The sequence below is a fragment of the Megalobrama amblycephala genome, linkage group LG7 (assembly GCF_018812025.1).
Source record: "Megalobrama amblycephala isolate DHTTF-2021 linkage group LG7, ASM1881202v1, whole genome shotgun sequence".
Lineage (NCBI taxonomy): Eukaryota > Metazoa > Chordata > Actinopteri > Cypriniformes > Xenocyprididae > Megalobrama > Megalobrama amblycephala.
In genome coordinates this window covers 33,910,057-33,929,248 of record NC_063050.1, presented here as the reverse complement: position 1 = coordinate 33,929,248, position 19,192 = coordinate 33,910,057, and the positions used below count along the sequence as shown (strand labels likewise).

Here is a 19,192-nt window from a genome sequence, read left to right as displayed (position 1 = left end):
GCAGCCAGATTCATATTAACCCTTTGCCCTCTTGTGCCCCAGCACACTGCATCCCTGAGCGACAAGCTGCCATCCACAGCACTTCAGACAGTTTTTATAGGATTAACCAATCAACACAGTGAGGTCTCCTCCTCTCAAAGGGACCAGGCCATCTGGAGTTATGGTGAACACAAGGCCAGATCTCTCCAGTACATCTGGTTCTTGAAGAAGGTCCACTCTGAGGTCAAACTGAGCTCCCAGTTTCTGTGTGGAGATATGATGATGCCAGACTGCACATATCTGAGATGAGAGTCAGATGACAGGAGGAGGAATGTTTACTGATGTCTGCAGGTCTGTAAACAATTTGTTTGATCTACTTTCTGATCTAGTTATTGCAAGGCTGGACAAAACTCAGAATGTAAGAACTGGCTCACTTACAATCCATGAGTAATTTGAATTCTGAGATTTGTGTCATTCGAATTTGCGGTGCACCACAGAAAGTGTCCATGAACTGCAGTGTGATTTGGAATATAATGAATTGCAATTCAAAGAAATTCAAAACATAAAAATGGCATTCTATTCATCTATTCTTCCATCCATTCGTCCATTCAGTCATCCATCATGTTTTGCATAATAATATTTAACAACACATCTGTTTTCAACATTAATAATAATGACAACTGTTACTTGAGCATCAAATCAGCATATTAGAATGTTTTCTCTAGGTTCATGTGACACTGAAGACTGGAGTAAATGAAGAAGCTTTGCCATCAAAGGAATAAATTACATTTTAAAATATATTAAGATAGAAAAAAACTTGTATAATATTGGCTTTAAAGTAATGTGACAACAATGACCTTTTATGAGAGAATATAAGCATAGACATCTAAACTTTATAAGGGCAGAATAGGGGCTGAATAGGGTATTCTTTAAAGGTTCTTAAGACAAAATCTATTGTAAAAGCTAAATGTTTATGAACAATGACTAAAGACAAAAGCACTTTAATTCCATATCAGCTTTTTTTTTCAACAATCATTTCATAAAAAAAAAAAAAAAAAAAAAAATGCAGCAAGCCCATTTAATGTTGGGAAGATTAATGTCCAACAAGGTAAAATTACAAAATGGTGGAATTTCAACAAGTGGCTCTCAAGGTAGCCTTCCTTATCAGAGCTGCCAGACCCTCTCACAGGGACACGATGATTCAAAATGTCTGAATAATCACTACAAGAGGGCTTGCATCATCCTGTGAGGTTTCTTTTCATTTATATAAATCCTAGAGGTTTGCGTTTCTAAAAGCCATTAGAGCTGTGTGTGTGCGTTAAAAGGGAAACGTCATTTGGGGCTTGATCTGTCTTTAATTAGGTTTTGTTTTTATTCTTTTGATACAGACAAATCAGCTCTCTCACCTGCCTTGGGCATCAGTGCCATTCGAAGGAGCTTGTTTGCTTATTGTTTGTGTTCTGAGCTGATTGTAATGGGAAGATGTTAAACAGCGCTGTATGCGCTTCATGTGTCACGCTTTGAAGACTCTCCTCAGGCAGTCACCTCAGTTTCTCAACCTAAACCTCCTTCCTCATCCATCCTGTCCTTTGCATTAAAATGAATGAATGAATGATAAAGTAGAGAAATACAGAGTTCCTAAAGGAACATTGTGGAGGAAAAAAATATGAGAAAATATTTGTCAGTGCTTTTGCATTGTCTCGCAAAATGTTTTCCTTCCCCTTAAGAAACTTGCATTCTCTCGCAAAACTTCTGTGTTCTTTGTGAGCGAACGCATAGTTCCCATTCAGTCGGCCACGTTCGACGTATGTCGGACAGACCGACGAATAGGAATCTCGCTAGAGAGGCCAATCTACTTCAAGTGTAACTAAAACGAGCCAATGCACATTGGCATGCAATCATATGCAGTAGCTGCTGGCCTCGCAGCTCGGGTATATAATGAGCAGCAGGTGCGTTGCATCTTCAGCTTTTCGCTTCGGAGCCGAACAGTGTTTGTTCCTGTTCTCTGTAAGCAAGTGTCTGCTAGAAGGCGAGTCAAGTTTTTTGGTTGAACTTCTCTTTTTACGAGTGCGGGCGAACAGCACAGCAGTGGGGTCGAAATCCTCTCTTTATTTTCTGTTGTTTTTGTTTCATTTGCCATTATTGAGCAAATATCTGTTTTGAAAGCGTCAGAAGGCTGTTCTCACAGCCGGTACGGTGCGCTTCGAGCGTTGAAAGCCGTTTTTACGGCTGGTAAGAGTGAGCACCTTCAAAGAGAGAGAGAGAGCACATGACAGGCTGCACACAATCCCTGTCTGTGTTGCGGCGGCCGTTCCCCTGCGTGCTTCAGCACTTTTAAAAGAGTAAAGTCCCTAAAAGAGCTTACACAAGTAGAGCTTGCGTCTTTTTAAAGATGACATTCTATTTGTGTGTTTCTGGATGCGGCCGTAACCTGTCCTCACTGACGGCCACAATCACTGTTTCACATGTCTGGGCGTGTGCTGAAACAATGTTTGTGGGTGGTTCATGTTTTCGCATGAGAACATGATCACGTCGACACGCCAGTCGTGACTCTTCTTTCTCCGGGAAGCTTGAGTCCCCTTCTGTTGTTGGCCAGCTGCCGCTTTTGTGTAAAAGCACAGCCACGGGTCTGCCCGACACTCTGGGAGACCGCGGAGATCAGCGAGAGCAAACCTCTCGCTCCTCTGCGTGTCGTGCCATAAATATGGAATGCCAAAAGTGGCAAAATCTGCATAAAGTTTTTACTCTCTCACTACCCTCTTGAGTGGGCTGGCTGTTCACAGCTTCCCCCGACAAACCATTGAGTTCCTCGTTGGCCCTCAGTCTGCTCGTTGCCAAGGGTGTCGTCCCCTGCAGAAAACTCCGGCCCAGCCTGCTCTACTGTGTCCGCTGCAGGAAGATGACGCCTCCCATCTCTGCTGCTGTTTAAGTGGTTAGTGAAAAATCACCCTTAAAATGGGTGACCCAGAGATGGGTGGGGCTGCTCTTCCTCCCCTGGAGGAGGGCCGGGTGGTAAATCCTGTTTGTTGGGTTTGTTTCTGTCCCACCGCTGGCCCAACAGCTGGCGGTACCCAAATTTAAAAAAAAAAAAAGAGCAGTTCCTCCATCTCCGGGTCTGAAGAGGGCTCGGAGAGCATTGGGAGGAGAAAAACCTCACCACTCTCATTCCCCTCTTCCTTTGCCAGAGGGCAGCAGCGTGCAGTTGAGAAGGCAGCAAAGCCTCTCCTGCGCCCCCTGTCCGACCATGGAACCAGGTAAGTGTTGCACAGCACACTCTGACCCCGCTTTGGGCCGCCTCGCGGAGAGAGCCTCCCGAGCCGCGTCCCTATGTTCCACCTCGCTGCCCCGCTGTGGGTACGCCTGCGGTCCCTTTGGTCCCGCTTGTACAGTCTCTGCAAGCCTGGTTAGCGCTCCCCAGTCCGTCTTGCTAGCTCATTCGGACCATCAGGCTCGGCTATGCAATTCAGTTCGCCCGGCGTCCCCCCAAGTTCAGGGGCATCCACCTCACTGCAGTGAAGGCTGTCGATGCCCATGTCTTGCGTGCGGAGATCACGGTCCTACTAGCGAAGGATGCAATAGAGCCAGTCCCTCCAGCCGATATGAGGTCAGGGTTCTACAGTCCCTACTTCATTGTACCCAAGAAAAGCGGTGGGTTACGACCGATCTTGGACCTGCGAGTTTTGAATCAGAGCCTCCACAAGCTACCGTTCAAAATGCTCACGCAGAAACGCATTTTCGAGTGCATCCATCCGTGAGATGCAGCGATCGACCTGAAGGACGCGTACTTTCATGTTTCGATTCTACCTCGACACAGGCTGTTCCTGCACTTTGCGTTCGAGGGTCGAGCATATCAGTACAAGGTCCTACCCTTCGGGCTGGCCCTGTCTCCCTGCGTCTTTGCGAAAGTAGAGGAGGGAGCCCTTGTTCCCATGAGAGAACAGGGTGTTCGCATCCTCAACTATCTCGACGACTGGCTCATTCTAGCTCAGTCGCAGGATCAGTTGATCACAGGGACCTGGTGCTCAGTCACCTCAGCCAGTTGGGCCTTCGGGTCAACTGGGAAAAGAGCAAACTCTCCCCTGTGCAGAGGATCTCTTTTCTCGGTATGGAGTTGGATTTGGTCGAACAGACAGCACGCCTCACAGAGGAACGTGTTTTGTCGGTGTTGAACTGCTTGAATACGTTCAAAGGCAGGACAGCGGTCCCACTGAAACTCTTTCAGAGGCTCCTGGGGCATATGGCAGCCACTGCGGCAGTAACCCCGCTCGGTTTGCTCATATGAGACCGCTTCAACACTGGCTTCATGGCCGAGTCCCGAGATGGGCGTGGCAACACGGCACTTTCCGAGTGGCAATCACTCCGAAGTGCCGCCAAGCTTTCAGCCCGTGGTTGGACCCTTTGTTTCTTCGGGCAGGAGTGCCCCTAGAGCAGGTGTCCCGGCATGTTGTGGTGTTCACAGATGCCTCTGCCACGGGCTGGGGTGCCACGTACAACGGGCATGCAGTTTCAGGGGTGTGGATGGGTCCCCAACTGCATTGGCATATCAATTGCCTCTAGTTGCTAGCAGTACGCCTTGCCCTGAGCCGCCTGAAAGGGCAAGCATGTGCTGGTCCACACGGACAACACTGCAACCGTTGCATACATCAACCGTTAAGGTAGTCTACGCTCCCGTTGTATGTCGCAACTCGACCGCCATCTCCTCCTTTTGGAGTCAGAAGCATCTGAATGCTCCCTTTGAGCCCTTGCAGTCAGCAGACTTAAAGATTATGTCTATGAAGACTTTGCTGCTGGTTGCATTGGCCTCCATCAAGAGGGTAGGGGACCTGCAGGCATTTTTGGTTGACGAATCATGCCTAGAGTTATCGGCTATGTGCCCAAGGTTCCTACCACTCCCTTCAGGGACCAGGTAGTGAGCCTGCAAGCACTGCCCCCGGAGGAGGCAGACCCAGCCCTGGCTTTGCTCTGTCCAGTTCGCTCTTTGCGACTGTACATAGACAGAACCCAAAGCTTCAGGACCTCAGACCAGCTCTTTGTTTGTTATGGAGGCCAGCAGAAGGGAAAGGCTGTCTCCAAGCAGAGGATGACCACTGGATAGTGGACACCATCGCCTTGGCTTACCAAGCTCAAGGCGTGCCCTACCCGCTCAGGTTGTATGCTCACTCCACGAGAGGTGTCGCATCCTCCTGGGTGCTGGCTCGTGGCGCCTCGCTGACAGACATTTGTAGAGCTGCGGGCTGGGTGACACCTACATGTTCGCTAGATTCTATAGCCTTTGTGTCGAGCCAGTCTCCTCCCGTGTTCTCACCTCAGGTCAGAGGCACCGAGAGGCCCCGGCTTGCTGCGCTTACATGCGCTTTTTACTCCAGAGAGTCCCTACAAGGCAGACCCTGTTGAGTCCTCCGATCTCCCTTCGGCAGCTGACGTGGTGGAGCGTCTGCCCCAGGCCTATTTTCCACTGTATCCTCGAGAACCGGGTTTAGGCTGGGTATCATATGTGTGACCCTACAGGGATCCCATATATCTGGTTCCACGGTTGCTCCTAAACGAAGCCCGTGTCTTTCCCTCTGGGAGAACCCACCCTCCATCGGGTTGGAGTCACCCCAGTTCTTCCATATGTAGTACAGCCCTACGGGGTTAGTCCATATGTACTTCTCCACATAACTTCTTCGGGGAAGGATGTGGAAGCGTTCCTTTCCCAGCAAAAGGCTACGCTTTCCCAGTGTTATCCAATAGTCTCACTGAGTGGGTTTTTAGGGAACAGCAGTGATCGACACTCTCTGTGTTAGCCTTGTCCCACCATCCTCAGGCAAGGGGGTTCAGGTGGCTTACAACAGAGTGCTGGAAGGGGGCAGCTCCTGTAGCGCTTTGTTAGGGATTCCTATTCGTCGGTCTGTCCGACGTACGTCGAATGTGACCGACTGAATGGGAACGTCTCAGTTATATATATATATATATATATATATATATATATATATATATATATATATATATATATAATATAAAATAAATAAACAATATATATAGTAAATACAAAATATAATACAATATACAATATACAGAGAAAAAAAAAAGTGCCAAAATTCAGAAATCTTTGGAAGATATCACTGAACATTTATTTAACAATAGCAAAAGTAAATTTCTTACTTAAGCTAATTTGTCATCTAAATTTTTTTATTTATTTAAAATTAGACAAATTATTTCAATCTCATATCTGTTGTTTAGCAGTTTGGGTAGTTCTTTAATGCTTCACTAACTATCAAAGGACACTAACCAGGTTTAAATTCCAGTTGCGCAGATAGGGTTCGTTGTAACACTGTGTTACAATGTGCCCGCTATTAGAATTATACTATTCAATACAGTTATGATACAACTGGCATAATCAACTTTTATGAATTTCTGTTGAGAAACAATGGAAAAAAAGATGAATAAAGACTGAGAGGAAGAAACGTAACATCCAGAAAATATTATTTCAAGAAATGTTCAGCATTTGTACTCTCTTGTCTATTTGTCTCGTGTTCTGTGAGAGCTGTGAGTGGAGGGAGAGGAGTGTTTTCTTCAGCTCTGTGTTTTTCTGAATGTGTTTCTTCATCTGTTTGCATGTATTGTTTTGACCTATGCTGTATAGCTGTGTTTTGCAGAGTGTTCATTGTCAAACTACAAAATTATTTAAATTTGAATTTCCAAAAAAAAAAAAAAAAAAAAAAGGTATTATTTTATATGAAAAAAAAAAATATTGTCTTTTATTGACAAACATTTTTGTTTGTCATGTATATTTTTTAATTAAATCAGAAAACATTACACTTCCCTTCTTTTGGGGTAAATAAAGAAGTATACACTGTATTAATGAAACAAAGCCACATATTTGTACCAGACAGGTGTGAAATTAATGTGGGACAAAATAAATTCCCTGAACCCTAAGTAGATTTACACAAACTGAGAAAGTCAAAAAATTTGATTACATTTTGGAGAACAGATGGAAGAATATCCGTCAATGTGCATTTGATCATTGTTTGTGTTCAGATGTTCAGCGGTTATGAGCACGAGCACATGTACAGAGTTTTCTCTCTTTCTTCTTTCAAATGTAGCTGTAGCCTATACATTATTATTATACAAAGCAAAGGACATGCATGATATTTGGGCTACAGATGCCAGAAATAATGCTTGTCTCTTTTGTGTTTGTTGCAAAGACATCTATCTATCTATCTATCTATCTATCTATCTATCTATCTATCTATCTATCTATCTATCTATCTATCTATCTATCTATCTATCTATCTATCTATCTATCTATCTATCTATCTATCTATCTATCTATCTATCTAAATAATAACATGCTATGCTATTGTATTGTTGTGTGTGTATATATATATATATATATATATATATATATATATATATATATATATATATATATATATATATATATATATATATATATATATATATATATATATATATAGTTACAAAGTAGTAACTAGCTGCTTGAGTAGTTTTTTCATTGGATACTTTTTTACTCTTACTCAAGTAACTATTAAGATTATTACTTTCACTTTTACTTTGAGTAAATGAAGAGTTTGGTTCCAAAACACAATAACTCCATTTTGATTAATTTGAGTAAAAAGACATTTTCTTTACCAAGAAAGTGGCAAGATGAAAAACACTATTTTCTGTTTCAAACTTTCACATAGCATCTTTTGGTTATAAAAACGTTAAAAATTCAAATCTATATTTTGATTTTAAAACGTTTATTATAAAAACATATTATTTTTTTCCCAAAATGCAATAAATCCATGACACTTTCAAAATGCAATTAATCAACCAATGTAAAAGTTATTTTTCAAATTGAAAATACACAACAAAGTAAGTTGATTCACATATATGACAGAGTCTAAACTTTGCCAATATTTATCTTATATACAGACATTTTACTAAAAATACATTCAGCCGTCACTCCCAAAATTAATTTAAGGGATCATCTTGTTAATGTTAATAAATAAATTATTTGTTATTACTGATTAAAGAGCATCTGGCGCTACCGCACGGTTAAATAAACTCATTTGCCGAGTACATTGGTATTAAAAACGGCTTTTTATAAAGCCTTCAATGTTTACTGTGGGTGGAATGGTGCGCTGTGATTGATTGAGAGCGGATATATCACGTTCTACAGAAAAAGGAGACTGGCGTTTGTCGCGTTTTGGAAAGAAAGGGAGAAAACATTACAGAATAACACGATGGATATCGCATTTTGTGCAAAATTACTTTTCAATAACCACCAGATACAATACTGATTTTGGCGGAAACTCAATTTTTTTGAAAATGGCGTTTATCGCGTTTTGGAACCAGACTCTTCAAATATATCTATAAGTACTTGTACTTTTAATTGAGTACATTTTTGAATACTCTACTCACCTCTGTTCAAGTGAATGCAAAGTTTTTTTTTTTAATGCAACATTAGTAACACAAGTATGAATATTTTATGTTGGATCTGCCAGTCTTTACAGGACACAATACAGGCTGAACTCCATCTCTTCTCTTGAACAAGCACCATGGAACAATATATGTCTGAAACACAAGCTAACTGCTAGGCCACAGCTCTAATGTCCTTTACAATTTATTTTCCACACCACTCTTTGCCACACAAAACAGTTTCTCTGTTCTATTCCCCATTTCCCATGTCGTCTCTCCACTTAACATCTCTGGCAGCCTCTTCTGCATGTGGATTCAGCCCTTCATCTCCTTGTGTTGACATGTTATCTTTATCTACTCAATAGTGTCTGATCCTCACTCCTGTCCACTCTCAACTCTCAACACATTTACCTGCAGCAATCCTCCACTGACCTCTCCTGTTGTTACCTTACTTCACCTCTCCTCTCTGTTTATGTGTAAAAGAAAGCAAAGTCATTAGAGCTACCACGAGACAACAACAAACAACTCTGCCTTCTGGCTGTTGAAGACAGCATGACATGCCCACATACACCCAAGCGCATTCTCACCATTATTACCATGCCATTATATTACTATTGCTTAAAATGTGACCCAAAAAAAGCCCTCTGTTTTTCATTGTCTGTCGCTCCTAATCTCTCTATTTCTCTTCTTCCCTCATGCAACTATTTCCGTCCAATCGGCCTTCCTCCCCTGAGCTGTGCCTGTCCTTGCCCTGCTGTGGAGACTCTACTCACAGGCCTCTGGGAAACCATAGGAGCCTTCCAGGCTGTGGTGAGACAGACTGACAGAGACAGAAGTGAATAGGATAAAAGCTCCGCAGAGATTGACCCACTGCAGTGGGGTCTATTAGTGTAAGCTACTGTCTGTTAAATGACTGAGAGGGTGATTTGGGAAGGTTTTTTAATGGCTGGTTTGATAAAAGCCAGAGTGCGATTCTGCAGGACTATCTGCAGTTCAGTTTTATGGTTATAGATTGAAAAATATCTCATCATTTACTCACCCTTGTGTCTTCTGAAACCTATATGACTTTCTTTCTTCAGTGTGTGACTGAGTGGATAAGGATGGTGTACGGGGTGGGGCATATGTATTTATTTTGCCCTATAAATAGCGCAAAGGTTGGTAGATTGCGTAACTTCCTGACATTTTGACCTTTTCCGTCTCCTTCCGGTGTTGTGACCCTGAAGTGCCATAGTGAGGTATTAGCATGACATTTGTTTAGATGCTGTAAAGAGTTTTTACCAGGACGCTTTGTTTCTTGACATGGTTTATTATGTGTTAATAGTAGGGAGGTAACCCCCGATGCAAGAGTGTGAGTGCATGGGCTGTTAGCATGGTTATTGTCTAAGTTGTGGACGTCGTGTTTCGCCTACAGCAACGAGCTGTATTACGCAGTGTTTCTACTCCACTCTATCATGCAGAGTTTTCATTCCACTCTTGGATTATGGCAGAGGTATGTGTGTGTTAGATGGTTAGGTTTATTATAGTGATAATACACTGCCCAGCCCCCCAAAAAAAAAAAAAAAAAAAAAAAAAGGCAAATATTTTCATTTTAATAGGCAAATACTTAAGAGTCTATGGATGGATCATTATTACAGTGATTATTATTTTTCTAGCATGTTATATGTTCGGCAACGGTTCTTTTAACCCTAAAAGATGGAGTGTGTAGCTTTTCATTTCTTAAACAACCATGTATTAAGATGTATCATGGCCATATTCCAGGATGCCATGTCAAGATTCATCAGGCTCAAACTGTGAAAGAATTGTTGGGAGGGAGCATGAAGAATCATTTTCACACATGAATTGGCACTGACCTTAACCTCAGTGTAAGTTTTTGGGATGTGCTGGAGGAGACTTTACAGAGTGCTCACCTCTTGCATTGTCAATACAGATCTTGACCAAAAAATGATGCACCTCTCGATAGAAAATGTTGTGATGTTATTTCCATCAAGAGGTGCATCAATTTTTGGTCAAGATCTTGTATTGACAATGCAAGAGGTGAGCACTCTGTAAAGTCTACTCCAGCACATCCCAAATACTTTCAATGAAATTAAGGTCTGGACTCAGAGGTGCCAATGTTTGATAATGATTCTTCATGCTCTCTGAACCATTCTTTCACAGTTTTAACCCTGGTGAATCTTGATATTGTCATCCTGGAATATGGCCATGATGTGTCTTCCTACATGGTTGTTTAAGAAATTAAAAGCTATATAGCCCATCTGTAAAGGTTAAAAGAACAGTTGCCAAACATATAACATGCTAGAAACATAATAATCACTGTAATAATGATCCATTCATAGATTTTTAAGTATTTTCCTATTAAAATCCAAACAGCGAATTTATGTTTTTGTTTTTCTGCTTGTATGGAGTTCTATGCATATGGACCTCTGATGTCTAGGCCCTGCTGTTTTGCTTGTGATTTATTTTTGTTATACAAGTTTTAAGTTTATGGTCATAAACTGATTTTTGTTTTTGAAGTGATTTCTTATTGGTTATTTTCGTAATTGATTTTACTATTTAAGTCCAGTTTGTACCAACCGCTGAGGTCTACATTATATGTTGTGAAAAGGGGAGTTTTTAACCCATTTCTTTTTGTGTGTGTTTTGGGAGCCAGCCTACATGAGTACTTTCCTCTGTAGTCGTACAGGTCTTTCCTTCCCGTGGCGCATGAGATTTCCTGCACTGCATGGGTATCGATTTGAGAGTGTAGAGTTATTTGCATTATTCACGACTAAGTTGTTGGTTGATGATTTGGTTATCAGTGCACGTGTGGTGTGTGCTCTTAAGGCTGTGGGTCCCTGGCCCAGTGACTCTTTCCCCTCCTCCCGCAGGCTTGGTTAATCCTATATTATTAAGAATGGTGGGTTATGATTTTAATTTTTGACCTAAAGTCTAGACATCTTACAATTGTGATTCCCTCTTTTTATATGTTTATAAATGTAAAGTTGATTGTTTACTCAGAGGTTTCATTGATGATTGTTAATAAAAGTGTTGAACTTGAAGGTCACGTCTTTGTTCTTCTTTCATTTACTGGCTATTGAACTTGTGTTGCTGTGTTAAATTATTTCTGTGGGTATAAAACCCTGGTGGCATAGTCGGAATCAAGTGTGATCTTTGGGTATCACTTGGTTACAAGTGGGACATAGAAGATATTTTGAAAAATGTCTCAGCACTTTTTTTTATGCAATGGTCAATGGTCTTATATATATATATATATATATATATATATATATATATATGCAGTTGCCTCTCTCATTCATAAACTGGACTGCATGTTTTATGCTGCTGTGTAAACGTAGCCATTGTGATTCTACATGTAATGCTGCATACATAAATAATTCATTATGCCAAATTAGAACTAAATTTCCCATAATGCATTGTGATGACATGTTAAGTGCAGAAACAGACCCATTCTGCTGTGTTATGAAACACATCAGAAGTCTGCTCACGTTGCCATGTAAGAGAGAGAGTCATGTGCCAGTGAGACATCTCAGTTCAATCTAACAGCCTCCACTGGATCATTGGCAGGCCACATGTGCTCCAATGCAGATGGTGCAATTATTATGAAAGCTCACACACAGTTACAGATAAAGATTTGACAAGGAAATGCACATCCGTACACATGCATGCCCATGTAGCCTATACAAAATGATTATAAATGAATAGCCATGCAGTCGTAATAACTCCCACATGATTATCACACTAACAACCCTGTTATGCATACCACATTGTCACTGTATCTATTTCAAATATGTCTACATATGTTCAGCAGCAATTTTTACTCTCCAACAAGCTAATTCTAGAGAGCAGTGCATGGCTTTCTACAAACAGTATATTCACACCGGAATGTACCTCTCATCCTTGGCTAATCAGTGAGCATGTGTCTAAAAGCTGGATAAAGCCATTACAACACCAGGTCTAAAAACAGCTGAGAAGAAATGTGTCTCACTGGTGGCGGACTGGGCATGGGCCAACTAGACAGCAGTCTGTGCAGTGCCACACACACACACATAAGCTGCCACCAAGATACCTCAGAGGTGTTAAAATATTATTTTTACCTCGATCTCTGAAGAGGGGGTACAAAAGGGACACAATCCTGCAATTTTATATGCTTGGGAATGTGTTCCAATCTCACTTTGCCCTCCATCTAGGGCTCTGCTTTTCACTGCCACCATGCTTCAAACTGCTCTCCATAAAGGCTGAGACAGCCCAGACACTTTAGACTATCTCCATCACCTTCATGCTGAGTGATGTCAAGCAGAGAAGCAGAAACACGTTTAACAAAGGCCACGCTTACACCCTCTCACTCCTGTCCTCGGTCTCTCTGCCACTTTCCTTACTTCCCCCAACAGTCTTTTTCCTGCAGTGCATACTTTTCCAGTAGACCTATACCTTTTCCCCTTAGCTCCAACACATCTAAATATAACCAGCCTCACATAGAGCTGTAGCTGATAACGAGTTGAAAAAACAGCTGAAGTGGAAGACTGTGAATGATCCCTTTTTAATATCTACCCACAGCAGCCAATAAGAGAAGTAACAGTTATAAAGACTTGAGATTCATAAATGAAATTTAACCATCCTACATCCTGATGAGCCATAACTGTCCAGCGATGAAAGATGAAAGAGGAATATGAAATCCAAACTTATTATTATTTCAAACTTATTATACAGCACAAATTCTGAATTTGATGATCAGCAGTGTAGCAATATTCAACTCTCACTTTTAAAAAAGCACTAAATTTGACCTCCCCACATTTGGGAAATAATCATTATGTTTTATGAGGTCAATTATTGAAAATAGTTTATGTTAATTAAAATAAAGCTGAAATTAAATTACATATAAATAGATGGAAAACTTAATTGAAATGTTGAAATGTTGCCTGAATGTATAACTGAAATAAAATGTCAGTTATTTATATTAAAATGTAATAAAAAGTGTTTTGTAGTAGTACTGAATTTACTAAAACTAAATTGAAATAAAAATAAATAATAAAAAAAAAATGACAAAAAAACATAACAAAATGTACAAGAACTTAAACTACAATTTAAAAGAGAACTGAAAATATAAAAATAAAAGCTAATTCAAAGTATAAATAAATACTATAATATTAAACTGAAACTGAACTCAACTCAACTCAACTCCAACTGCAAGATTAATTGTTAAAAGATCACGATCTCGATTCAAACACCTATGCGATCTTATTCCTAAATGACAGTGATTCGCCTATGTCTATTAAACCTTTGACAAAATCACACCGGACCGTTCAAATCTGCCTTGGCGCTGCAGCTGACCCAGAGAAAGTATTTATCATGTATAGGTATAAAAAAGCTTCACAAATATTTTCAACCACACAGTATCATTATTTCTGTGTTACAAATATTCAAATTATCAAGAAGTACCAGGATAAAAGGTTATAGTTCAGACATAAACACTGATGTCTACAGAAGCGATCGAAATAGAGTAAACCACCCTTTGAAAGTAACTTGGCACTTCAAATAGCGTTTGTATTGATTACATTGTTACAACAATAAACGGCGACAAGTGGCTGTTAAAAAATGTACAGTATTTGTCATCAAATCATTCATTCAATAGATTTGTTCAAAAACACTGATTCATCCAGTGTACTGAAACCATTTGTCTTATCAGTGAGTCATTGAATCATTCATTCAACCCAATTTTTTATATAATTAGTCAATTTAATTAATTAAACATTAAATTGACTGCAGCAATTAACATTTCGTCAGAACCTCTAGTAAATTATACAGTCTCTATTTGAAACCAAAAAATCGTGATTCTCAATTTATACAGCTCCATATTTAGCAGCTCCAACAGGAAATAGAATCATAAGTAAATCATAATTGTTATGTTTGCATTTTATGACCATAACTGAAGGATGGCTTTAAACTAAAAACTATTATACAACATTCCAGATATTCTTGAAATATTCATTTTAAATTCGGTGACTTTTAAGACTATGACCCTCAGCTTCACAAGATCATGAGCCTCTTTAATACATGTGTATATCTTTATTACATGTGTAGGAGGCTGAATATAAAACAGGAGGTCAGCAAGATATTCTGTAATCAAAACCATCCACCATTTAATGAAAAACGAATGACTTACCCAGCACTCCCAGCCTATAATTCAGGGTTACCACGATGACATTTCCATAGCTGGCCAGAATGCTGCCGTCAATCATATTCCCTGTTCCTTCCATGTAGGACCCACCATGGATGTACACCATAACAGGTCTCAGCCCATTCTCATCATGGATGTCTGCAAGAAGAAAAAAAATAAATTATCCGAAAACATTTTATATCTGTCGGATGACTGAACAACTTTTTTTGTCCAACAAATAATGCCTGACAAATGTAATGACAGTTTTTCTCAGTAAACGAACATTAGTAGAACACATTAGGCTTTACACTTTGACAAGAAAATCCAATAGGACAATCCCAAATGGCAAGATCAGAAAAATATCTCAAATTAAATTGCTTCTTTATACCATTACCAAGCTGCATTTTCATTTTAACTAATCCCACCTCAGCAAGATTCACCTCAAGATATGGCTCGTTCACAGGGAAGTCCGTAATTGCTGCAGATGAGTTGGTTATTTGTGGGGTTCTCTTGTTCTGATTAAAGCCTCTGATTAGTACACATGTAGGAGGCTGATTATAAAACAGGAGACATGAAGCCCTAGGATGAGGAAGTCTTTGATAGCAATTCACAAATTGCAGGCAGGCTTACCAGACTATAGATTTTTCACCTCAGATATTTAATGATCTTGAACAGGACATCTAATATAGATGCAGATGTGTCCCTGTGTTTAGTCACAATAAAAACACACTGAGCATTTCTAGACGAATGTGCTTACTGCATAGGCTGAACATTAATACCAATGAATGTATAAACTGTAAACAACAAAAGATGCATATGTTTCGCTTCAAATGTTATGTCCCAGGGGTTGATGCTGATGTAAAACACATATACAGTTGCAATCAGAATTATTCAAGCCCCTTAACCTGCAAGACATTTTGCTGCTGAGAACAAAATTTTATGAAAACAATTCATCAAAGGCATCAGTAAACTATTATACAAGTTTTTGACACACATTTGAGTGATTCCGGGAAAGTTGATGGCTCTAAACATATGTGTACAACATTTTCTACTTCCTGCAACAGCAAAGAACCCCCATAACAAGACTGAACCACCTCCATATTTGACCATGAAGATAGTGTTCTTCTGCTCATGAGCTTTGCCTTTTTTGCACCAGACGTGCTGCTGATCTATGGGTCTAAAACGTCCCAGTTTGGTCCCTCCATAAAACATTCTTCCACAACTCCACACGTATATCCAAATGAATTTAAGCATATTCAAGTCAGCCTTTTATGTTCTTCTTGGTCAAGAGTGGCATTTGGAAAAGCTGTAAAGCTTATGAGCAGAAGAACACCTACTGCCTACTGCCTGTTTTTTTTTTTGTTTGTTTTTTTCATGGCTAGTAAAAAAATGGTTTTGGCCAGTACATTTTCTTAAGTCACGGGCCATTGGCAGGTATGGCAAAAAGTTAGTTTTAGACCCTGTATATATATATATATATATATATATATATATATATATATATATATATATATATATATATATATATATATATATATATATATATATATATATATATATATGCATAGGGTCATATCTTTATCATATCATATCTTTTTATAAATACTACTGTTGTTATGTGGCCATCCATCAGGGGCCATTCAGCGCTCATGTACCCACAGAGATCAGTGGCAAATCCTTCATGAATTTGCCGCTAACTCTTATGTAGATAGTGGTTAAAAATGAGATTAATTTGGGGGGTATCAAATGGGCAATCTTTGGTCTTTTTAATCTATTACTTGTTCCAGAGCAAAACGATTTGGTTTAAGGGGAAAATTAAGTTTCATAACTTTATAGTTAGGCTATGTTTAAATCCTGTACTAGAGTGCTACATTTGTATGTTTGACTGAATTGTTTGCTTGTTTTTTTGTTTTTGTGGGTTTTTTTTTGCTTGTATTTATGTCTTTTATAATGGCTATTGTTGATAATTCATTTTCACAGTTCCCACAGTTGTTGCCCAATTTCAATTTTACCCCAAATAACATTTTTCAAACATTAGTGTACTAGGAGATAATCATGTCAATAAGGAAAAAAAAAAAAAAAAAAAAAAAAAACTTTTTATAATAGTTCGCCTGACCAAAAGCGACCACATTTGAAGAAACACACATTTATATACTTAACGACTGAAAATTGATTCAAAGATTCCTCAAAGAATAAAATTACTGGTTACAAACAAGCCTTAACAGAGTTTTTTTGAGGGTGAATAATCAGTGTGCATCTTTAATTAAGTGTGTTTTAATGCTCCGTGGTTTGCACTGTTGGTTAGTAGAGCAATGTGTACTAATATTTCATCAAACAGCTTCCTCAGCCCGCTCAAAACAGCTGATGGAATGAGAGCTAATGGCATCAAAAAGGGGTTATGACATTCGGTATGTGTGCTTGTTTGCATCCACCTCCAGAAACATACTCACTGCAAACAGCCTCCTCTCAGTGGGAGTGGTATATCTGCATTAGAAACGCCCTTGTTGGCTTCTCAGACTGGAGTGGAGTCCAACAGGGGACAGCGTAAGACCCTGAGTAATTGGTATTCAGCCAAAGCCACCTCACTGTACTTTGATTATTGGTTTCTGTTACATATGGCTTCATTAACTGCATAGATGTGGTGCACAAACACAAACACATAGACACAAACACACACACACACACACACAGCGTGGTCTGCTGCATTGCTGGCACAATCCTACAGCGCCTGTGGGCAGGCGAGCAGAATTAACGGCAAGTCTGTGTATCGTTCTCCCCCGCAAAGGAAAACAGAGAGAACGAGAGAGAGGGAAACAGTGAGAGAGAGAGAAAGAGAGGGAGAGGTGGAAAACAACCCGTCGTGACAGGTGATTAATCTCGGTCGGGTTCTGAGTGGGCGCCAGGCAGTGTACTAATGCGAGTGCATCTATTTTGCAGCTCTTTGCTGGTGTACAACTTTGCAAGCGCCTTTATTGCACTGGACCATCAGCAAGGCCAGAACCTCCTGTCTGACATTCTGCCTCTAACCCGGCAGACTAATAGCTGCGCAAGGGCTTCTAGTTTAGTGGAGATGTTACACAGCATTGTGTTGATGTTTTACCCTTTTACACTGGTCTAGGATTACCTGACCCAAAATAGCAAGCGTACCCATTACGACCAACGCTGGTAAAAGCATACCACCCACAAAAATTGGAAACCTCTATTATGGAGAATCTTAACTTACAAACTTGACCCAGTAGAAGTTGTTTAGGTACTGATTTTATGGGCTCTGTCCAAGAAAACAATTTTGTCGTCCCAGCTATTGGAAGGAGAACAATCCAGAAACACATTACGGGAATGGAGTGCTGCCATGAACTTGTCTAGAGTAGATGCTGATCTTAAGGCTCTTCACAGCAAAACTCATAGATTAAGGAGACATATTGGAAGGGCTGTTAGTTGAGAAGACAGCACATATCTGCACATTTTGCATCCCAGGTGTGTTGAAACACAACTGGTATTGGAAATGTGCAAAGTTGGCAAACATTTAGGCTCTTGGGAATGATGGAGGGGACAGAGTTACAGGCCATTCACACAGAGCGAGATCTTGCATTAAAAAACAGCTACTGCAGACGCCGTGGAATGGAACTAAATATATTGTTTTTAAAAGTTGAACTTCAACTCAATTATTTCATTTATGAATGGATTTGGCAGAAGCTTACAGTACATCAAGGTGTACATTTTTTCAGTTCAACCTTCGAATTGAACCCATGAACTTCAAGTTGTTAATGCAGTGCTCTACAGATTGAGCTAACTTTTAGCTTGTACGTTCTCATGACAATCTATATGAGATGTCTACTGAAAAGCTGTTAATTTCATACAACTTTTACTGAATGAAAGTGTACAGTGCATACAACATTTTCAAGTTATATATATGAGCAATATTGCACGAGTAGCCGTGCAATATGGCTGTATATCAGCATGGCTGTGATTCGGCCGTAGGCAATCGTAGACAGTCACTTTAGAACTAGTAACAAAGGAACGTTGAGTCCCTTCATTGAAACACATTGTAATATGTAGAGTATTATGAGAGAGAGAGATCACCTGAGCAAGTGTATTACCTGCATCTACCTAATATTCTTCAGGTCAATCGTATTGTTATGATCACAAAATCAGTTTGAATGTCCACTGAGGATAGCAGTATATTTGTTTTTGTTTTGTTTTTGTTCCCATGACAGTGCTAGTCAATGGATTTGTCAGTTGCATCTCGTAAGATGTTTAAAATAAAAACAACATCCTTGTTTCCTTGTTTTAGTCCATTTCAATATAAAAGGCTTTGCGAGTGCCTGACACAATAATATTTGAATTAACAAAAATAGCCATTATAACAGTATAAAAAGTAAAAAAGTAAATAAACACAAGCAAACAGTTCAATCAAACATACAAAAGTAGCACTCTAGTTAGTACAGGATTAATTTCAATGTAAATACAAGGTTATGAAACTTAATATACACAGCAAAATCACCAGAGTTAAATCAACTCTGTTTGGAGTACATATGGTCCCTCTCTAAATAGTGTTAAAGTAACACTGAAGCAGAGTTAGTTAATGGGATAATTAAGCGATTAATTAAGTGATGATTGAGTTTTAGTGATGAACACCTGCTGTTAACAAGCAGA

General features: G+C 39.7%; 1 protein-coding gene across 2 annotated transcripts in view; it reads right to left on the bottom strand.

Moving 5' to 3' along the window:
* Positions 1–19,192, bottom strand: part of nlgn4xa (neuroligin 4 X-linked a) — a 118,431-nt gene that overhangs the window by 66,590 nt on the left and 32,649 nt on the right. For both annotated transcript variants that reach the window (XM_048197168.1, XM_048197169.1), the window contains one exon: positions 14,546–14,698. In XM_048197168.1, the coding sequence (XP_048053125.1) occupies positions 14,546–14,698 (153 nt within the window). The remainder of the gene's footprint in view (positions 1–14,545; positions 14,699–19,192) is intronic.